This window comes from Eumetopias jubatus, unplaced genomic scaffold (genome assembly GCF_037043125.1).
Source record: "Eumetopias jubatus isolate StellerSeaLion01/CBP00866 unplaced genomic scaffold, mEumJub1_p1.0 scaffold_10, whole genome shotgun sequence".
NCBI lineage: Eukaryota > Metazoa > Chordata > Mammalia > Carnivora > Otariidae > Eumetopias > Eumetopias jubatus.
The window spans coordinates 12,841,583-12,860,490 of record NW_028274816.1 but is presented as its reverse complement, the minus strand read 5'-3'; the positions used below and the strand labels follow the sequence as shown (position 1 = coordinate 12,860,490).

Sequence of the window (18,908 nt, the reverse complement as noted above, 5' to 3'; positions counted from 1 at the left end):
GTAGGGGGTGGTCAGGCTTGGTGATGTCCAGCTGGGTGGAAGCGTGTGTTTTGTATAAACACCTTCTAATCCTGTCTTGGTTCTCCCAGTGGGACAATGTCAAGGCTCAAGCTTTGGTCACCAAGGCCCTCACCCATTCATCTTTCCCTAGGGTGAGGCCACTCACCTCACAACACCTTATGGCATTCCACCACTCCACCCTCACAGCCATCTGATTTCCTGGGATCGCCCTAGCAGGGATCCCCTCCTGGGGGGACATGACAGGACCTCTACCAATCCCTAAGCCCTACTCACAAAGGAGCTGGGCATTCATGGAATTTCTCCAGCCCCAAAAGAGAAGGCGGTCTCACTCTACTCTGGGAAGAAGACAAGGGAGGGGACCCTGAGGGCTGTGGTTTGGAAGACATGTGTGATGAGGTCTCCACTTTGCAGCTCTCAGTAACACTGGTTACAAGGACGAGGCCGGTGGGAGTCAGACTGTCTGAGCCTGAATCCTGGCCTGGACTCTTCCTAGACGTGTGACCTTGAGCAAACTTAACCTCTGTGTTGCTTAATTTCCTCCTCTATGAAGTGTGCATAGTAATAAGACTTACATCACAGAGATGGGAAGATTAAATGAGAGGATGTATGCAAAAAAGCCTGGTCCAGGGCAAGTGCTAAACAGTGGTAGCTGTCATGATGGTCTGAGTTCCCCAAATTCTTAATGAGGCATCATGCCCTTCCTTACACCACGCACCCAAAGTGGAGGCCCTTCAGACACTGCCCTGCCCCCCCCATCTCCCACCCCAGCACTTCCCGCGATACTCACTCTACATCGTCCAGGCGGGGGCCTTCCTGGAGCTGGGCTATGAGTTCCTGCACGTCATGGACCCTGAGCTGACACTGCTGGAGCCTGGAGTGAGGCAGAGGGGCTCAGGGCAAGAAGCTAGACCACACCTCCTCTGGCCCCAAGGGCCACCGCCGGGTGTGGGAGCTGGGGGAGTCAGGAAGCAGACAAACCTGGGGTCTCATCCTGGCCCTGCTTCTTAGTAACTGAACAATCTTGGACAAGGCCCTTGGCCTCAGTGTCCTCCTCTATCAAATAGGAATAATAAAGTGTACTTGGCAGGGTTTCCAAAAGAATTACAGTGAGGTAATGGATATAAAACACTACAGTGCCCAGTATGTAGCAAGGGCCCATTAAATTAGTTGTCATTACTGTTGTTATGGCCGATGCTCCTTATTCAGGCCAGGATGGCTTAAAGTCCTTTCTCTGCTCCATGCCTGTTTTTCCTTTTATCCTCCTTGCCCCTGCTCTACCTCTCCTCGGAAGGCGCCCTCCCCCCATATCACATCCCTCCCCTTAAGGCAATCGAGCCCACAGAGGTACCTGAGTGTCAGGCTTCTGCTCTGAGCCTCTTTCCTCTGGCTGGCATTTCCCTGTAGGTCTGGCGCTCTGGCAAGAACAAATCCAACATTGGCCTTGTCTTAGATTCCAGGGCCTGATTGTTTGGAGGTGCTAAAGGTGCTATTCAGAAAAGCAGCAAGAGCAAAAGGTTTGAGGGCAAGTAGGCTTTACTCAAATTCTGGCCTTGGGCAAGCCACTTCACCTATCTGAGCTTCCATGGTCTCTCTTCCAAGATGGGATGACAGTATCTGACGCAGATTGACTGAAGGATTAAAATGAGACGATGCACAGTCAAGCGCCCAGCATGGGCACAAAATTGAAGCTTAGTAAAAAGAAGCTGCTATTTCCATGTTGTGAAGCCCTCCATTTGTATACATGCCACCTGTGGTTCAAAAGGCTGGGAGCATGGACTGTGTGTGGGTCCAGGCTGTGGGAGCCACGGCACCTCCAGGCTCTCTCCCACTGGGCCAGGGGAGGGGTGGGGACTGCAGAGAAGCTGGAACGTCATTACCCAGGTTTTCACAGACCTCTAGACTGGCGCTGCCCAACGGAACTTTCCGCAATGATGAGAATGTTTTGTATCTGTGCCATCCACTGTGGGAGACACTAGTCTCCCCATGGCCACTGAGTACCTGAAATACAGCTAATGTGGCTGGTAAACTTAAATGTTCATTTTACTTAATTTTAACTAATATGCCTTTAAATAGCCACTTGTGGCTAGGGCCTACCATATTGGGCATCATAGCTCTGTACACCTGGAGGGGAAAAAGACCTTGGTCCTACTCGATCGTTGTATGGGGGAGAAAACTGAAGTTCAGATCAGGGAAAGGACTTGCCCAAGGACATATAACATCATCTGTCTGTGAGTCTCAGCCAGGGACGAGTGTGAATAAGTCCAGCTGGAATGTTCTCTCATGGAAAGGCTGCTTCCCTTTCTTTGCCCATGCAGGACCAGCCAAGCTGGAATCCATGCACAGCTGGATTAGCCAGCATCTGAGTGCCATCTGGATGTCAGCAGTGTTTTAAGTACTTTCAATGTGTTAATTCATTTAATCCTCAGAGTAACTCTGAGATGTGGGTATCATCATTGCCTCCCCCCCCCCAACTTTCAGATGGAAGAGTTTTCTGGAGCTTCCCCCACATAGTAACACCAATCTAACAGTATATTCATGCCTTCCCTAAGGGTCTGACTTGCTCTGAGATTTCTGGGGATGCTCCCCCACCACAGGAACCAGATGTGGTCCAGATACGCTAGAAGAAGGTAAAGTCCTTTGCCAACTCTGAAAAGAAAGCCTTTTCTCAGGCAGCCATAGCAAGAACAATCCCCACATTCCAGCTCTTCACGGGCTCTCTTGGCTACCTTACCCTGTGACTGCTTGAGCCCAGACTGCTCCTCAGAATGAGCCCACACCCACCCCCTCCCTAGGTTCTTACCCTCGCAGCTCTGCAGCAGTTTCTGCGGGCGGAGAAAGAAGGAAGATGAGGTCCCCCTCCCTGCAAAAGTCAGACACCAAGCCATGAGACCAATGGACTGGAAACCAGCACATCACCTGCTGCCTGCACACCCCTTGCAGCCCCGAACATCCAGAGAAAGCTGATTTTATTATAACCGACAAAGAAACAACTGGCAGAAATGCCCCAAATCAGACAAGTAAAATTTGTGACTATGTCGTTGCTCGATGAATCCCGAGAGAGTATTCTTTAAAAGTCAGGAAAACAATATTTACAGAGAAGACTTTAAAAAGTTAGGAATGCAAAGAGTTTTTGTGGGAGTTACAGTATTTTAGGGTTAAGAGGCATGGCACTTGACCCACTCCGTAATCCAAACAGGTAACCCCAGTTCAGCACCACGGAGAGCAACTCGCGGCTCATGATTCCTTCGCTATGCTTCCTAGACGCGTTGACTCATTCCTTCCACCCTCCGCCCATCCACCCATCCATCATCATTCTACTCAGCACTACCCACTGAGTACCAGGTGCCAGGCCTGAGCTAGGCTCTGGAGATACCGATGTGAATAAAACAGATTCAGGCACACAAGCGTAGCTATTGCATACGCGGCGCTCCATTTCCCACTCCCTACCTTCCCCTCCCCCTTTCTCCAGCCTCTGAAGGCTCAGATTCCACTCCTTGGGCTCACCTGACCTGCAGGGTCCTGACAGTAGGGCATGCGACCGCCACCTTTGTCAAGCAGAGTAAGGTTGACACGGACACATTGTTGCGGCTCAGGCTGCAAGATCGGGACAAGGGTATCAGGAGTGAATCCTGTATCCCATGGGCCCCAGACTTTTTTGCTCTCCAGGGGAGGTGGGTGGCTCAGGCAGGGGTGGGGGTGTGTGGAAAGACGGCTTACTCAAGCTTCTGGAGCCGTGGCAAACAAGGAAGTACCTCCACGATGTTCAGCACAGCCCAGTCCTTGAGCTGGTTGTCCTGAAAGCTGCAAGAGACCAAGGTCCAGTCCCTCAGCCATGGAGTTGGGGGCCTTGGGAGCCCCAGTTGGCAGGTGACACGGCTGCCCTCATGGAGGAGACACAAGTCATAGGCCCACAATGTGGTGGTAACCAGCTCCACAGTATCCAGTAGGCCCAGCTAGGAGGAGAATACCTCTGCTGGCCTCACTTCTGTCCCTATTCAGCCCCAATGGGGTTGTTCCTGCCGAGTGGCCCAAGATGATGGGCTGTGAAGGCCTCGTGAGGTGGAATGAGGACACCCAGCACACTGCTCTCAGGGCAATGTCTGGGATGTGCCTGAGGCCATCCAGTTTATCAGGGCCTCTTGGCTCTTGGGGTGATGAGCAGAGTCTAGACTGGGATACAAGAGATGCTGCTTCCAGCCCCAGCTCTGGCCTCGACTCACCCAGAACCTTAGACCAAGCACATTTCTTCTGACCTCACATTCCTCATCTGTCAAATGGGGTCCACAACCCAGCCTTGCCTGAGTTCCTAGCCAGAGGGACAGAAGTACGAGGGTACCTTTGTGCAAGATTGCTCTGGTTAGTGCAGAGGTTTAGAAATGTGAACATGTTGACACTTATTTCCCCCTGATTATTGAGAGTGACCTTAGTCTTTTCTCCTATCAGCCAGTGATCCCACAGAAAGGCACCCAGCTGAGGGGATAGGAGCTGTGGTCCAGCTAACACTCCACTCAACAAGCAGAATGACCTAATGCCACGCTGCATGTCTCTGGACAAAACGGTGCCTTTCTAAATCTCATAAAGGTGCCATATCAACTAGTGGTGGTTCTGCCAATGAGCTGCTGAGAAGGCTCCCCGGCCCTACCCCTCTCAGGCTACTCATCACAAACACAGGGCAGGAGTATATTTGCAGATATGTGCTCAGTTAGCATGTACTTGCATCTAAATGTGTATGTGGATCTAAGTGTGCACAGGTGTGCACACACCTATGAATGTGCAAGTGAGGGAACACATTTAAGTGAGCAGGCGAGTGCCAGTGTGCACACACATGCACGAGTGTGAAGGTATATGTGTGTTTCATGCATTTATGTGTGCCCACTGTGCCTGACACCTGCCTACACACTGCCATCCCTTCTCTCAAGGTCACAGAAAGAGGGGGAAGGGGCCTCAAAGTTCAAGGTCCTTCAAGACAGCCGAAAATATCAGATGAAGGAAGCGGTGCTTGAGGGTCTTTGGCAGCCTTGTGTTTGGATCCAGACCCATCCAGTTCTTGGACCAATGCCTCCCCTCTCTGGATCTCACTGAAAAACTGTCCAGATCCTGATGGAAAATGCAGGACTCATTACAGGCTCTGGGGTGGGGATGGGGAGCCCAGGGACCTGGGAAGTGACTTGTCCCCCTTAGCCAGCAGGTCATCTTGGAGCTCACTCACCTGACCTCTTCCAGCTGTGGACAGAGGCGCAAAGCCTGCACCAGGTGGCTGATGCCTCGGGCAGTGATCTTACTTCCTGCTAACCTACAGCGTAAGCAAAGGTGGTGGGAAGGAATGGGGGTGGGGAAAGGGGGCAGGCCAGGAATCTGCCCTGTGCAGGGTCAAAAGGAGAGGGGAGAGTTCCAGGCATATCCAGCTGAGGATCCCTCTTGGACCCAAGCCCTGGCTCACCCCAGCTTCTTCAGGCTCCGCATTGTCGGCAGGCTCCTGGAGAGGGCTTCTGCAAAGGCGTCCCCACATTTCCTGCTCTTAAAGCTGCCACAGGAAGAGGCAAGGTAGCAGAGGCTCAGTGCTGAGCAGGGCTTAGAAGCCATCACCCACCCCTTCCTCTGACAGATGGAACTGAATAGTTAATAGTTATAGTAGTGGGGGCGCCTGTGTGGCTCAGTCATTAAGCGTCTGCCTTCGGCTCAGGTCAAGGTCCCAGGGTCCTGGGATCGAGCCCCGCATCGGGCTCCCTGCTCAGCGGGAAGCCTGCTTCTCCCTCTCCCACTCCCCCCCGCTTGTGTTCCCTGTCTCCCTGTGTCTCTCTCTGTCAAATAAATAATAAAATCTTAAAAAAAATAGTTACAGTAGTGGTAGTAGCTCTTGTTTGTAGTAATAACAAATACGGATTATGGCAGAGGCTGCTAACTGCCCACTGAAACCCATTCTCTGTGGGTAGCGCCCTAACCGGCAGCATTTCCAGCCTCCCGTGCAGCTCAGAACATAGCTAGAGCAGCTATGTTCCCACCACTGGATGGTGAGCAGAAGGGATGTGCCCCATCTCAGTGTGTGTGGGCTTTAACACGCTGGGTACATCTAAGGCGTGCTCCACTTCCCTTCCCCTAAGTCAGAGCGCAGATATGCCCGTGACCCAGCTTTGACCATGCAGATCCAGATGCCCAAGGAGATGGTGGAGCATCAGTGGAAGGGATCTGGGTCCCTGCATGACCACGTGGAGCTGAGCCATCTCAGGGACCCGGACCACTTACTTCCGAGTGCTCCATGACAGTGAAACAAAATTCAACATTATTTAATCCACTGCATTTGGGGGTGGGGGTGGGTTCTCTCAGCCTCACCTTTTCTCTCGCTACTACTGCACATATTAACCCTCCCTAAGGAGGGTTTTCCTGGCATTCTCTTTTCTGGCTCTCACAACAACCTCATGTAGTGAGTATTATTACTGATTCATTTTAGGGACGAAGAAACACAGGCTGAGAGGTTAAATAACCTGCCCAAAGTTAAACCACATCTGGAGTCAGAGGCTCCAGCCCACGGCTGAGAGGGAGAGAGACTGAAAGCCCAGCAACCACGAGAACAATGTCCAGTTGAGAGCCAACTGGGCCCTAAGGTCTCGGGAGGAAGGGAGCTTTCGCACCGGCTCTCAGGCTGAGGCACACACAGTTCAGACTCCCTGTTCTGATGTTCGAGATTCACACCCAGGCTCCTGCGGGAAGGGTCTGACCGACTCCACCCTCCCGAAGCCCAGTTCCCTCCCAGGTCCTCCCCAGTCCTCCCCTGACCCTGCTCTCACCTGAGATTCTCTACTTGCTTACAGCCTGCCAGGGCCTCAGGGCAGTGGGGCTCCAGGGGGCAGCCCTCAAAATCCAGGTGAATAGGGGCATTCCTGTGCCCCAAGATGTTGGTCAGGGCAGCCAGGTCAGCAAAGGTCAGTGGGAAATTGTGGAAAGACAGGTGACAGGGGAGACTTTGGGCCACAAGGCTGGCCAGCTCGGGCTCCTGGGTCTCCCCCACGCAGTGACAGAGTGCTACAACCTTCGGCCCCGTGAGCCTGCGGGTGGCCAACTTCCTCAAGGCCTGCATCACCGTAGCCTGCTTGGCACCCACCCACGTCCCATCCTGCCGGGCCACGTGGCTGAGGAAGGGCCGGCAGGCGTACGACGCCAGCCCCGCCAGGAAGGAGGGGAGGTGGTCTAGGAGCCCCGGCCGAGCTTTGGTCCGTAGCACCCAGCGAGAATTGAGGGCAACATGGCCGGCAAGTGCATTTTTGTCCACCTTGGGGCTGGCCATCAGGTACAAGGCAGCAAAAAACTCCTGTAGGCTGAGGTGGGTGAAGGCATAGCCTGTACCCTGGTGCCCGGGGCCCGTGCAGACGCAGAAGGAGGTCAACAAGCCGAGGGCAGCCCCGAAGGCCATCGTGGACGGACGGATGTCTCCTACAGAAAAGATAACCTTGCCGGTCTCCAGGCCCCTCAGGGCCACCTCACTGAGGTCCAGCAGGGACTCGGGAGGCGGGTACCCTCGGGGGCCGAGGATGGATACCATCTGCACATAGTTCTGAGTCACGGTGGGCAGGAGGGATGCAGACTGGCCTGGAGAGCTGCATGGGAGCAGATGGTGGAGGCAAAGGCAGGTGACCTGGCAGAGCGCAGGCACCGCGCAAATGCTCTGGAGATGTCTGTTTTTCCGCAGCTCTGCCAGGGCCGCCTCCTGCCGCAGCTGGTCCGTGAAGAAGCGGACCATGTACTCCTCCACCCGCGGCCTGTCAAAACCCCACATGTGGACCGTGGCTGCCTCTGTGGGCAGGCAGTTGGGCAGCTTCCCTGGACGGGAGGTGGCCAGTACCCAGCAGCCAGGCAGCAGGGTCCCCCGGCAGAGGCCAGAGAAGAGGGCAAGGGCCGGACTTGGGTCCTCAGGACCTTCCTTCTCCCTGCTGGAATGGGGGTGGAGGGCCTGGTCCAGCCCATCAAAGATCAGCAGGACTCCGTCAGCGTTCTCCTCCAGGTACTGGAAGACCGAGTCAGGGCCCGCCTCAGGGCTCAGGTACAGGTCAAAAAGGAGCTGGGGCAGCGTCAGGAGATGTGTGATCAGGTTGAGCTGGCGGAACTCGAAAAGGAACAGGGCCTGGAAGCGGTCCAGCTGACCATCAGCCCACCTCTGGCAGAGCCGGTGGGCCAGGGTGGTTTTGCCCATGCCCGCCTTGCCCAGGAGCACCGTCACCCTCGGGCCCTTGTTGGCCCTGGTGTTGAAGAGGTCCTGGATGCTCACATCAGTGCCATCTTCTGCCTTGGGGTCCCCCAGGGTGGCCCCCTCCTGGGTGTTGAAGGGTGCCGTGGTCCGGCTCCACTGCAGGATTGGGGGGATGTAGGCCTGGTGGAAGGCAAGGGGTTGCCCTGGCCCCGGGATCCGGCTGCCATAGCGCTCCTGGGCAGAAGTCTTCAGCAGCTGCAGGTACCTCCTGGCCAGCTCTGCAGGGCGCAGGGAGAGGCATGAGGGCAGGAGGCCTCCCACCCCTAGATCCCCTCACCCCAGTACTGGTCGTTGGGAGCCTGTAGCCTCAGCTGTGTGTGCAAGGGGGTAGGGACTGGCAAGAATGCACAATTCCTAGGAGGAACTGGTTCCACAGAAGCACTGGTTCTGGGGGCCATTTAAATGGAGAAGTCTGGCTGGGGGAGTGTAGATCATGGCTCTGTTTGTTTTGCAACAATATAGATAGTGTAAAGTTGTCAGTGAGCCGGGTGGGGGCGGCGGGGGGGTCCTTTGCAAGATCTTAGAACAACCTCTTAACTGTGTATCTGAGTAGCCTGTTCCCCTCCCAACATTTCAGTTTTGCGACGCCCAGGGGTGAGTGCTAACGACCTGTAGGCCTAGGCATTGGCCAATCAGAACTGGAGCTGGGCCCTTACTATGCCGGGCATTGACTTTCTAATTGCTGGATCCCTGGGAGAGCTTGGGTGGCCCAGGGGAAGAACCAGGGCCGCTGTCAGGGGATGCTGGAGACAGGTGGCTGAGAACAGGATTCTTCTGGACAACTGGCGGAGAATGAGAAAAATTCTGTCTTCTCTACTCCCTCCTGCCTGGCTGGTCCTCAGCAGCTCCCATGCCTTGTGGTGGTGGTGGTGGTGGGGGGTCTCCCTGGTATTCTGCCCATCTCTAAACTGGCCAGTGAGGGCCCAGGTCTGAGGTCCTACTGGTCACCTCTCCTCTGCCCACCCAGGACCTCCAATCCATCTCTGTTGGAAGGAAGACAAGAGTCGCTGGGCTCCTGGAGGCTTATCAGCAGGACACGGAGTCCAGGATCTGTGTCCTGGCCCCAAGACAGGTCCTTATGTCTGGGTCCTTCCCAGCCTTGATACCCACCTAGCTGCTGCTTCTTGCACTGCTTCGGGTGGGGTGAGGACCCACAGCCCTGATAAGGCCGCTTGAGGCCTGGAAAGAATGAGAGAAGAGTAAAGGGTGAAGCTTGGGGGCCTGGGCTGAGGGGGCACTGAGCACCTTTGGGGAGCACATCAGGCAGTAGGCAGACAAATGTTGCTGCACCCAGGGACTGAGTGAAGGCAGGCAGCGGGCAGAGGCTCCATCAATACCAGCTCTGTTTGCAGAAGTGGGTCCCAGGCCTGGGTGAGAGGCCCAGAGGCTCTGGGCTGGGGGATCTCCCAGTCCAGGATGCAGGGAGCTGGGCCCACAGCCAGCAGCCTCAGAAACACTCAGCCCGGAGCACTGAATGGCCTGGGATAGACCCAGGTCTGTCGAGGCTACTGGTGGTTAGAAAAGTGGATTTTCCAACGGGCGTGGCTGGGCCGGTGGCCTCCCTCTGGGGTCAGTGTGTTTGATCACCCTTATGTCCCATCTCCCACACTTCCTCACTTCCTCAATTGGTTTCTCGAATTCTCGTCTGGTTGTAGATTGTCAAGAGTCACTTTAATGCCTTTCTGAAGAGGTTGGGAAAGGAAGACAGGAAGAAGGAAAACAAGAAGGAATGGGAGAGAGAAAGGAGGGGAGGAGGAAATGCAAGAAGACTGAGGGAAGAACGTGAAGAAGTGAGGCAGGGTACTCCCACGGCCAGGCGTCGGGGAGAAGTAAGGCAGGGTACTCCCACGGCCAGGCATCGGGGACCGGTCAGAGCAGCCCCTGAGCAGGCCCCTCGCCCTGCCAGGTGTGAGGTTTCTCAGTGCGGGATTGCAGGGAGACTGGGGGATCCCAGAGAGGGACGGGAACCAGTTTGAGGGTATTTTAACGTTCTGTCAAGTCCTCTATCAATAGGGGACCCACTGGCTAAATATCATTCAGGTCTGGTCACAGCCATGTGATAATTATGCCACCTCAATGACCCGGGCCAGAAGGGACAGAACTAAACGGTTTTGATCTGCTGGGGAGCTGGGATTATGGGGTGGATGTTTTCTGTTAAAGCCTGTTGATGTTACTGCCATGGACAGCTATAAGTAAAAAGCCCATACTTCTATAGAAATAAAGGTTCTTAGTGCACAGCCATCATCAGACACAATGGTGAAAGACAGAAAGCTTTCCCTTTAAGATCAGGAACAAGGCTGGGGCGCCTGGGTGGCTCAGTTGGTTAAGCGACTGCCTTCGGCTCAGGTCATGATCCCAAGGTCCTGGGATTGAGCCCGCATCAGGCTCCCTGCCGACAGGGGGCCTGCTTCTCCCTCTCCCTCTGCCGCTCCCACTGCTTGTGGTCTCCTGCTCTCTCTCTGCCAAATAAATAAATAAAATCTTAAAAAAAAAAAAAAAGATCAGGAACAAGGCAAGGATGACTGCTTTCACCACCTCTATGCCACATAGTAGTAGAAAGTCCGAGCCAGAGCAATTGGGCAAGAAAAAGAAATAAAACACATCTAAATTGGAAAGGAAGAAGTAAAACCTGTTTGCAGAAGATAGGGTCTTATACGTAGAAAACCTTAAAAACTCCATGAAAAGGTTCTTCGGAACTGATAAATGAATTCAGCAAAGTAGCAGGATACAAAGTCAACACACAAAAATGAGCTGCATTTCTACAAACAATGAACAACCTAAAAGGGAAATTACGAAACCAATTCCATTTACGAAAGCACTGAAAGAATAAAATGCTTAAACATTAACCAAGAAGGTGGAAAACAGCTTCTTGAAATGAAAACTACAAAACATTGTTGAGAGAAATTAAAGAAGGTGTAAATAAATGGAAATGCATCCCAGGCACATGGCCTGGAAGACTTTAGATTGCTAAGATGGCAGTCTTACCCCAAACAATCTACAGATTCAACACAATTCCCATCAAATCCCAGTGACCTTTTCTGCAGATATAAGAAAACCGATCCTAAAATTCGTGAGGCTGACGAAATTCTAAAAAAACTCCTGAAAAAAGAACAAAGTTGGAGGACTCACACTTCCTGATTTCAGAGCTTACTACAAAGCTACAGTAATCAAAACAGTGTGGCACTGGCATAAAGACAGATATAGAGAGCCCAGAAAGAAAACTTCACATATACGGTCAAATAATTTTTAACAAGAGTGCCAAGTCCATTTAATGGGGAATGGACAATCTTTCCAAAAAATGGTGCTGGGAAAACTGGACGCCCACACACAAAAGAATGAAGAAGGACCCTTACCTAACATCACATACAAAAATTAACTCAAAATGGATCAAGGACCTAGATATAAGACCGCTAGCAATAAAACTCTTAGAAGAAAACATAGGGCAAAAGCTTCACGACATTGGATTTGATAATGATTTCTTGGCTATGGCACCAAGGCACAGGGAACACAAGAAAAAGCAGACAAAACGGCTTCATGAAAGTGAAAAACATTTTGTGCATCGAAAGACCCTATCCATGGAATAAAAAGAGAACCCACAGAATGAGACATGTGCAAAACATAGATCTGAAAAGGGATTAATATCCAGAATATACAGAGAACCCCTAAACGCAACAACAGCAAAACAAACAAGGGGGTTAAAAAAAATGGACAAAGCACTTGAAGAGACATATCTCCAAAGAAGGCATAAGAATGGGCAATAAGCACATGAAAGGTGCTCAGCACCACCAATCATTAGGGAAATGCAAATCAAAACTACAATGAGATCGATACCACCTCACACCCATCACAAGAGCTACTATTAAAAAAAACAAAACAGAACAGAAAACAACAAGTGTTGGTGAGGATGTGGAGAAATCACAACCCTTGTGCGCTGTTGGTGGGAATGCAAAATGGTGCTGCAGATGTGAAAACAGTATGGAAGTGCCTCAAAAAATTAAAAATAGAATTACCACATGACCTAGGATTCTAAAGATATACTCAGAAAGAACTGAAAGCAGGATTTTGAAGAAATATTTGTTCACTCATGTTCACAGCAGCATTATTCACAATAGCTAAATTATGGAAGCAATCCAAGAGTTTATCAGTGGATGGATGGGTAAGCCAAGGGTGGCGTACACAGACAATGGAACATCTGTCAGCCTCACAAAGGAAGGAACTCCTGACACCTGCTACAACATGGAGATACCTTAGGGACATGAGGCTGAGTGAAATGAGCCCGTCACAAAATGATTCCACTTATAAAAGCTACTGAGAGTAGTCAAATCATAAAGACAGAAAGTAAAATGGTGGTTCCCAGGGGCTAGGGGAGAGGAGACTGGGGAGCTATTGTTCAATGGGGACAGAGTTTCAGTTTTCCAAGATGAAAAGGGTTCTGGAGATGGATGGTGGTGATGGTCACACAACAAGAGTGAATTTAATACCACTGAACTGTGCACTTAAAATGGTTAAGAGAGGGGCGCCTGGGGGGCTCAGTCAGTTGGGCAGCTGCCTTCGGCTCAGGTCATGATCTCAGGGTCCTGGGATCAAGCCCCACGTCAGGCTCCCTGCTCAGCGGGGAGTTTGCTTCTCCCTCTCCCTCTCCCCCTCTCCACCGCTTGGGTTCACTCTCTCTTTCAAATAAATAAATAAATAACAACTTTAAAAAAACGGTTATGTGTATTTTTGCCACAATAAAAAAAAAAGAAAAAGAAATAAAGGTTCAGAGACTAGAGCGTGGCCCATGAATCATGAGGTGGTCACCATTTGATCGCTGACCTCTGTGCTCTATCCGAAAATCAGTCAGAGGTTGCCAGGGTGTGGACAGCAGTCCGTGGATCAGTATCAGGCCCCAGGGCATGTGAATGATGAGGGGCCTGAGTCTGTGGGTTTGGAGGACGAGGCCTGAGGCTTGGGGACCGGGTGAGAACACGCTTCCCCTAGTGAAAGCAGACAGGATTGCGGCACTGCCCAAGGGCTGTCAACTTTCCACTCATGCAGAAAGCTCCAGCTTAGACCTGGGGAACAGGTATCAGGACAGACCAAAGCCTTCAGGGGCCCAGAAGGGGAGGAGGTGGGGCTAGGAGCCATGCAGGGGGGGGCAGGGGATATGTACAGATGTGTTCGGGGATAAGGAGGCTGGTTTAAGGGAAATGTCCATACCCAGCCACCATCAGCCTCCTCTGGGCTCGAGGTAGAGATTTAGCACGCTCACCACCCCCCTCTTACTCCGCACACCCAGGCCTCACCATGGTGGAGCTGAGAGGCAGGTTGGCTTTCTTCACCAGCCTCCAGCTGGCTGGGGAACCCTGAAAGAGAGAGGGGAATGTAAGAGGCTATGGGGATGTGGTGGGAGGCTCCGCGCCCAGCTCTGGCCCCGTGTCTGGCTCAGGGCTCATCCATCAGGGCGGGTCCCCATCAGGAGAGACCTAAGGTTGACACTCAGCCATCTGTGGAGGGCCCAACTGGGGAAAGCAGTTGTGAGCAGAAATGTGTGCATATATGCAGGTCTGTACATGGACAGGTATGTGTGTGCATGTCTGCATGTGCACTTTAGGCGTGTGTGTACATGTATTTGTGCACACACGTGTGTGATTATGCGTGTGCACTGTGAACCCCATGCATTCCCTACACTCTGCCTTGTGCTAGAGCTCTTGAGTGGGTTCTCACTTCCTCTCCAAGAACACTGTTGCCCCTCAGCGTTCTGTTTCCCCATGATGCTGCATAAGTAGAAGGTGCCAGGAAACATGCACGGAACTGAACACAGTTCAAAGCACCTGCCCATCAGCAGGGGTCGGAGGGCTCTGCCCGCGGCTCTCCTGACCACGCTGCAAAAAGAAACCTCTAAAAGCATGACGGGGCTATTTGCAATTTCTTGGCTGGAAGGAGTCACTGGTCCTTTCTCTCCTTGTATCCAGCCTTTCTGGGCAACTAGGGTGAGGCCAGGTGGAAAGAAGGGGTCTTCCAGGTCCCTAGCTGATTTGGGGAAACTCGGGAATTTACTCTGGAAAGTACTCTGAAACACAGAATTTGGTTCCTGGCTTGACCATGTCATCTTTGTGTGACTCAGGTGGGTCCTAACCTTCCCTGGGCCTCCCTGGTTCCCCATGACAGGGGGCCAGCCAGCTGCTCTGTGCCTCTCCCGCCTGCCCTTACCGTCTCTGTGGCCCCAGGTGCTCAGCAGCGGCACCTCCAGGTCCAGCGGTACGTCCAGCTCCATGCACACGCAATGGATGAAAGCCTGCCAAGTGGCCCAGCCATGAGCGTGCAGTCTTCTGAGTTGTAGGATGACCCCCTGTGTGGCATCCTGGGCCTTGTCCCCGGAGCTCAGCTCCATCTTGGGGAGGAAGAACTTCACCTTGGCATTCAGCCATTCTGGGTCTTTACTGAGCAGCCTCACGAGCCAGCTCCACAGGTGCTCGGTGCCCAGCTGGAGGCTAACGAGGTCCATGAGGAGCTGGCCTTGCAGGGACCGGGTGGGCAGGTGAGCTGGGGAGCAGAGAAGTTGGGAGACAGGTGAGCGAGGAGGCAGGTGAGTTGGAGGACAGGTGAGCTGGGGGGTAGGTGAGCAGGGGGACAAGTCAGCTGGTAGGAAGGCAAAGGGGGTAGTCAAGAACCATCTCCTACATTTGGGGGGCAGTAGATAGGCAGACAAGTGGTTTCTTTGTGGAGTCTCCCTGCCTGTGCCCAGGGATCGGTCCCAGAGAACAGTCCGCTTCTTCTGCACTCCTTACCTCCCTGCTTATTTGTGCCTGTGTCCTGGCTCTGAAAGGGTCCAGTTCATCCCCTGTGGCTGGTCCCCTGAGGATGCTTTATTTTTTCTCATTTCCATGGACCTATTTGTGCTGCTCTCTATCTGAGCTAAGCTCATGGCAGAGACAACTAGTTGTCCCCACACCCCTAATCTGTTCTCCGCTTCTTCCTTAGTATTGGAATTCCTGAACATTTCCTGGTCATCTGGAATAAGCTCTATTTCCCAGCCTCCCTTGCAGTTAGAATAGGCCATCTTACTAAGTTTTGGCCAATGGGATAAAGGTAGAAGTGTTGTATATCCTTCTTTGCTTCCTCCTGTTGGTTGGGATGTCAAAGTGGTGGCTGCACCTTGGGCAGCCATGCTGGATCATGAGGTGGAAGCCAGTGCGGAAGAAGGCAGCGGGTAAGGCTTTCCACCTGCCCTGAACTTCTCTGACATGACAAGGAAATACATTTCTATTCAAAGCACTATTGCTTAGGGCTTTTTGCTACTTACAGTGAAATTAAATGCTAGCTAATACAAACTATCTCTCTCTCTCAGCAAATTTTCCTCTTCTAAACTGGCACTCTCAAACCACCTGCTGGTAGGAATACCAATATAAGGCAAGGGACACTTACATAGCAAAGCTTAAAAAATTTTTTTAAAAATTGATTAGGCAATTCTTTTTCTAGCACTCTAGCCTTAGGAAATAATTATGGGTGTACATAAATATTTTAATTACAAAGCTGTTTCACTGCAAGTTTATGTATAATAGGTAAAAATTGGAAGCAACCTAAATGTCTAAAAATTGGGGATTTGTTAACTAACTGGTGGTCCATCACCCACTGGTGGTGGGATATGCTGTAACATTCCCAAATCTACTTTCTGGTATTATTTCCTTAAGAATAGTAGCAAACACTTAGAAAGCACAGACTATGGGCGAGGCACTGTTCTAAGAGCTTTATGTGTCTCATATAATCCTCATGACTGCAGAGACCCCACTTCCAACTCTGAAAAGAGTGGGAGGCTCACCCAGGAGGAGCAGTCTTAACTCTCAGAGGCTGGGGTGCAGGCCTATAACTCCTGAGGTTCAGACTGCAGCTGCTTCCCTTGACTCCCAGCAAAGGCATGTGTCCCCAGCCCCCTCTGGCCATACCTTGGCAACTGTACTGAAAGCAATAGCTCCTCGCTCAGCTGCAGAGCTTTAGAATTCATGAGACATGCTCACATCCATGGGGTAGGCAGGGATCACCATCCCCACTGAACAGATGTGAAGACTAAGGCCAAGGCTATACCCAAGCCAGGCTCAGAACTGAGATTCCTTGCCTGTCAGGTCAGCAAGTTTCTGAGGCCTTGGAGCCCTAGATGGCAGTGACTTGTGGTATCAGAGTAGACCCTTGGAATTCAGCAGACGGGGACTAAGTCCCTGGACTTGGTGTTATCCTGGTCAGAGGGTGTGGTTATGGCCTAGGGCACAGCTTCTTCTCTGGGCTATGGTGTTCAAAGTCCATGATGCCCATAAAGAAATCAGCCAGGACAGCAAGGTGTCAGGTGGAAGTGAGGACTGTCTAGGTGGTATAATTCTGCGTTAGTCCTTCGCCCTCAAATGTGTCCACCCTGCCAGTCTGACACAATGCCTTTGTTTCTGCCATTTATGCTCGGTCCCCTTGGGGTAAGGCATTACACTCTTTAAGGATAGCCAACCGTGGGAGAAAAAGCACATTACCTTATTATTGGCCATTGAGGCTTCTACGGAAAAAGAGCCTTGGAGACAGCAGATAATAGTAGAAAGATCCTCAGCCCCAGAGTTAGGAGACTAGCATTCCTGACCCAGCTTTGTACCCGATTCTCTGTGGTAGGCATTAGGGCTGTCTACAGGTGTTCTCTCTCTCCTCTTTCTGGACCCATGGTCAGATGGCACTCTCCTGCCCCCGTGAAGTCAGGCATGGCCACAAAACTTGCTTTGGTCAATGAAATACGCTAAAGAATGACTTGTGTCACGTCTGTGCAGAAGTTTTAAAAGCCAATGTGCACTTCACAGTGTTCTTTCTTTTCCTCTACCACAGGGACCAGCACTATTCCAGATCTTGGCTGCTCCTTAAGCCTGGGGCCAGCAAGAAGATAATGTGGACTAGAGATCCTGGTTGGTTGACAAGAGACAAGAAGTAGGAGCAGAAACAAGCTTTTGTTGTCCTAAGCTACCAGGGCATTGGTGGTTCTTGTGAAACCATAAACTAGCCTATCCTAGCTGATACACTTACAGTCTGGCCTTGAGCAAGTCTGTTCTCTAGCTGGGCTTCAGTCACACCATCTATAAAATGGGTAGATTCTGTCTCAAGGCTCTCCCTGATTTTCTGTGTCTGATGACCTTCACTCTCAAGCTGAATGGTGGCTAAGGGGCGGTTTGTTGTACGAGGGGCAGCCCAATGAGGTACATCTGACAGGGAGCGGTCCTGGTAGGGAGCAGGAGGGGAGTGAGGGAGGGGATGGGAGGGAAAGAAAGGAGGTAAAGGGTAGAGGTCACCTACTTGGCCTCCTGGTTCATCATAGATGTTCTAGGGTGTCTGCAGAGAGGGTCTCATGAGTACCTGAGCCAAGTCCTGTGCTCTGAGCTGGATTTGCAGGTTGTTTCCATAGGGTAGGTTCCTAAAGAGAGGACACAGGGCACTCTCCTCAATGGTCCAAATCCCAAGAAGAATGCTGTGGGGAAGGCACCAGCCCGTACCCTCCTCTGGAGAGACACCGGAGGCATTCAACCTAGAAGAGGCCTCTTGTACTCACAGATCTTATTCCCCAATCACATCTCCTTTAGTCCCCGGACAGTACACAGCCCAGCCCTTCTCCCTCTCCCACTCCCCCTGCTTGTGTTCCCTCTCTCGCTGTCTCTCTCTCTGTCAAAAAATAAATAAAATCTTAAAAAAAAAAAAAAACAGAAAGAAGAAAAGACAGGTTTGTGCCCCCGCCCCCCCACATTTATATGTTGAAGCCTACATTCCCAGTGTGACTGTATTTTTTTTTTAAGATTTTATTTATCTATTTGACAGAGAGAGAGAGAGAGAGAGAGCACAAGTAGGCAGGCAGGCAGGCAGAGGCAGAGGGAGAAGCAGGCTCCCCGTGGAGCAGGGAGCCCGATGTGGGGCTCGATCCCAGGACCCTGGGATCATGACCTGAGCCGAAGGCAGACGCTTAACCGACTGAGCCACCCAGGCACCCCCCAGTGTGACTGTATTTGGAGGTGGGGCCTTTTGTCCCTGGGTCATGAGGGCCATGTCCCTTGTGAGGGTTCAGGGAGCTTACAAGATAAAGGCAGGGGAGAGCCTGCTTCCTCTCTGGCCCCTGCCTCGCCAGGCACAAGGAGAGGGCGGGGCCATCTACAAAGGAAGACAGCCCTCGCCAGACACCGCATCTGCTGGTGCACTGAGCTTGGGACTTCCCAGCCTCCAGAACCGCAAGGAGCAAATGTGTGTTGTGTAAGCCACTCAGCCTAGAGTATTCTGTTACAGCAGCCTGAGATGACTAAGACGAACCAGCCTGTGACCACAGAAAGTAGAAGAAAAAAACCCCTCTGAATTAATATGTAGATTTAAGGCAGTGCCACTTAAACTATAGCAGGATACTTGGGACGACGTGATCCAATGATAATAACAGTCATTTAGACAGAAAAGGGTAGATATGACAAGTATTTATATGCCTCAAATACTTCATAACAAACAGTTTAAGTTAGAATGAGATAAAAACGGGGGCGCCTGGGTGGCTCAGTTGTTAAGCATCTGCCTTCAGCTCAGGTCATGGTCCCAGGGTCCTGGGATCGGGTTCCCTGCTCGGTGGGAAGCCTGCTTCTCCCTCTCCCTCTCCCCCTGCTTCTGTTCCCTCTCT

The 18,908-nt window shown here is 51.9% G+C and overlaps 1 protein-coding gene across 10 annotated transcripts in view; it reads right to left on the bottom strand.

Annotated features, from left to right (window-relative positions):
- Nucleotides 1-17,650, bottom strand: part of NLRC5 (NLR family CARD domain containing 5) — a 59,660-nt gene extending 42,010 nt beyond the window's left edge. For 4 of the 10 annotated variants that reach the window (XM_028091267.2, XM_028091304.2, XM_028091276.2 and 1 more), the window contains exons 1-13: nucleotides 17,561-17,650; nucleotides 14,456-14,788; nucleotides 13,549-13,608; nucleotides 9,374-9,442; nucleotides 6,807-8,481; nucleotides 5,462-5,545; nucleotides 5,231-5,314; nucleotides 3,739-3,822; nucleotides 3,526-3,615; nucleotides 2,822-2,881; nucleotides 1,590-1,649; nucleotides 1,370-1,435; nucleotides 809-892 (exon numbers count right to left, since the gene is read on the bottom strand). In XM_028091267.2, the coding sequence (XP_027947068.1) occupies nucleotides 809-892; nucleotides 1,370-1,435; nucleotides 1,590-1,649; nucleotides 2,822-2,881; nucleotides 3,526-3,615; nucleotides 3,739-3,822; nucleotides 5,231-5,314; nucleotides 5,462-5,545; nucleotides 6,807-8,481; nucleotides 9,374-9,442; nucleotides 13,549-13,608; nucleotides 14,456-14,750 (2,711 nt within the window). In that variant the 5' untranslated portion in view covers nucleotides 14,751-14,788; nucleotides 17,561-17,650. The remainder of the gene's footprint in view (nucleotides 1-808; nucleotides 893-1,369; nucleotides 1,436-1,589; nucleotides 1,650-2,821; nucleotides 2,882-3,525; nucleotides 3,616-3,738; nucleotides 3,823-5,230; nucleotides 5,315-5,461; nucleotides 5,546-6,806; nucleotides 8,482-9,373; nucleotides 9,443-13,548; nucleotides 13,609-14,455; nucleotides 14,789-17,560) is intronic. The other 6 variants (XM_028091281.2, XM_088027385.1, XM_028091310.2 and 3 more) reach the window with 3 other exon arrangements.
- Between the last annotated feature and the right edge of the window lie 1,258 nt (nucleotides 17,651-18,908).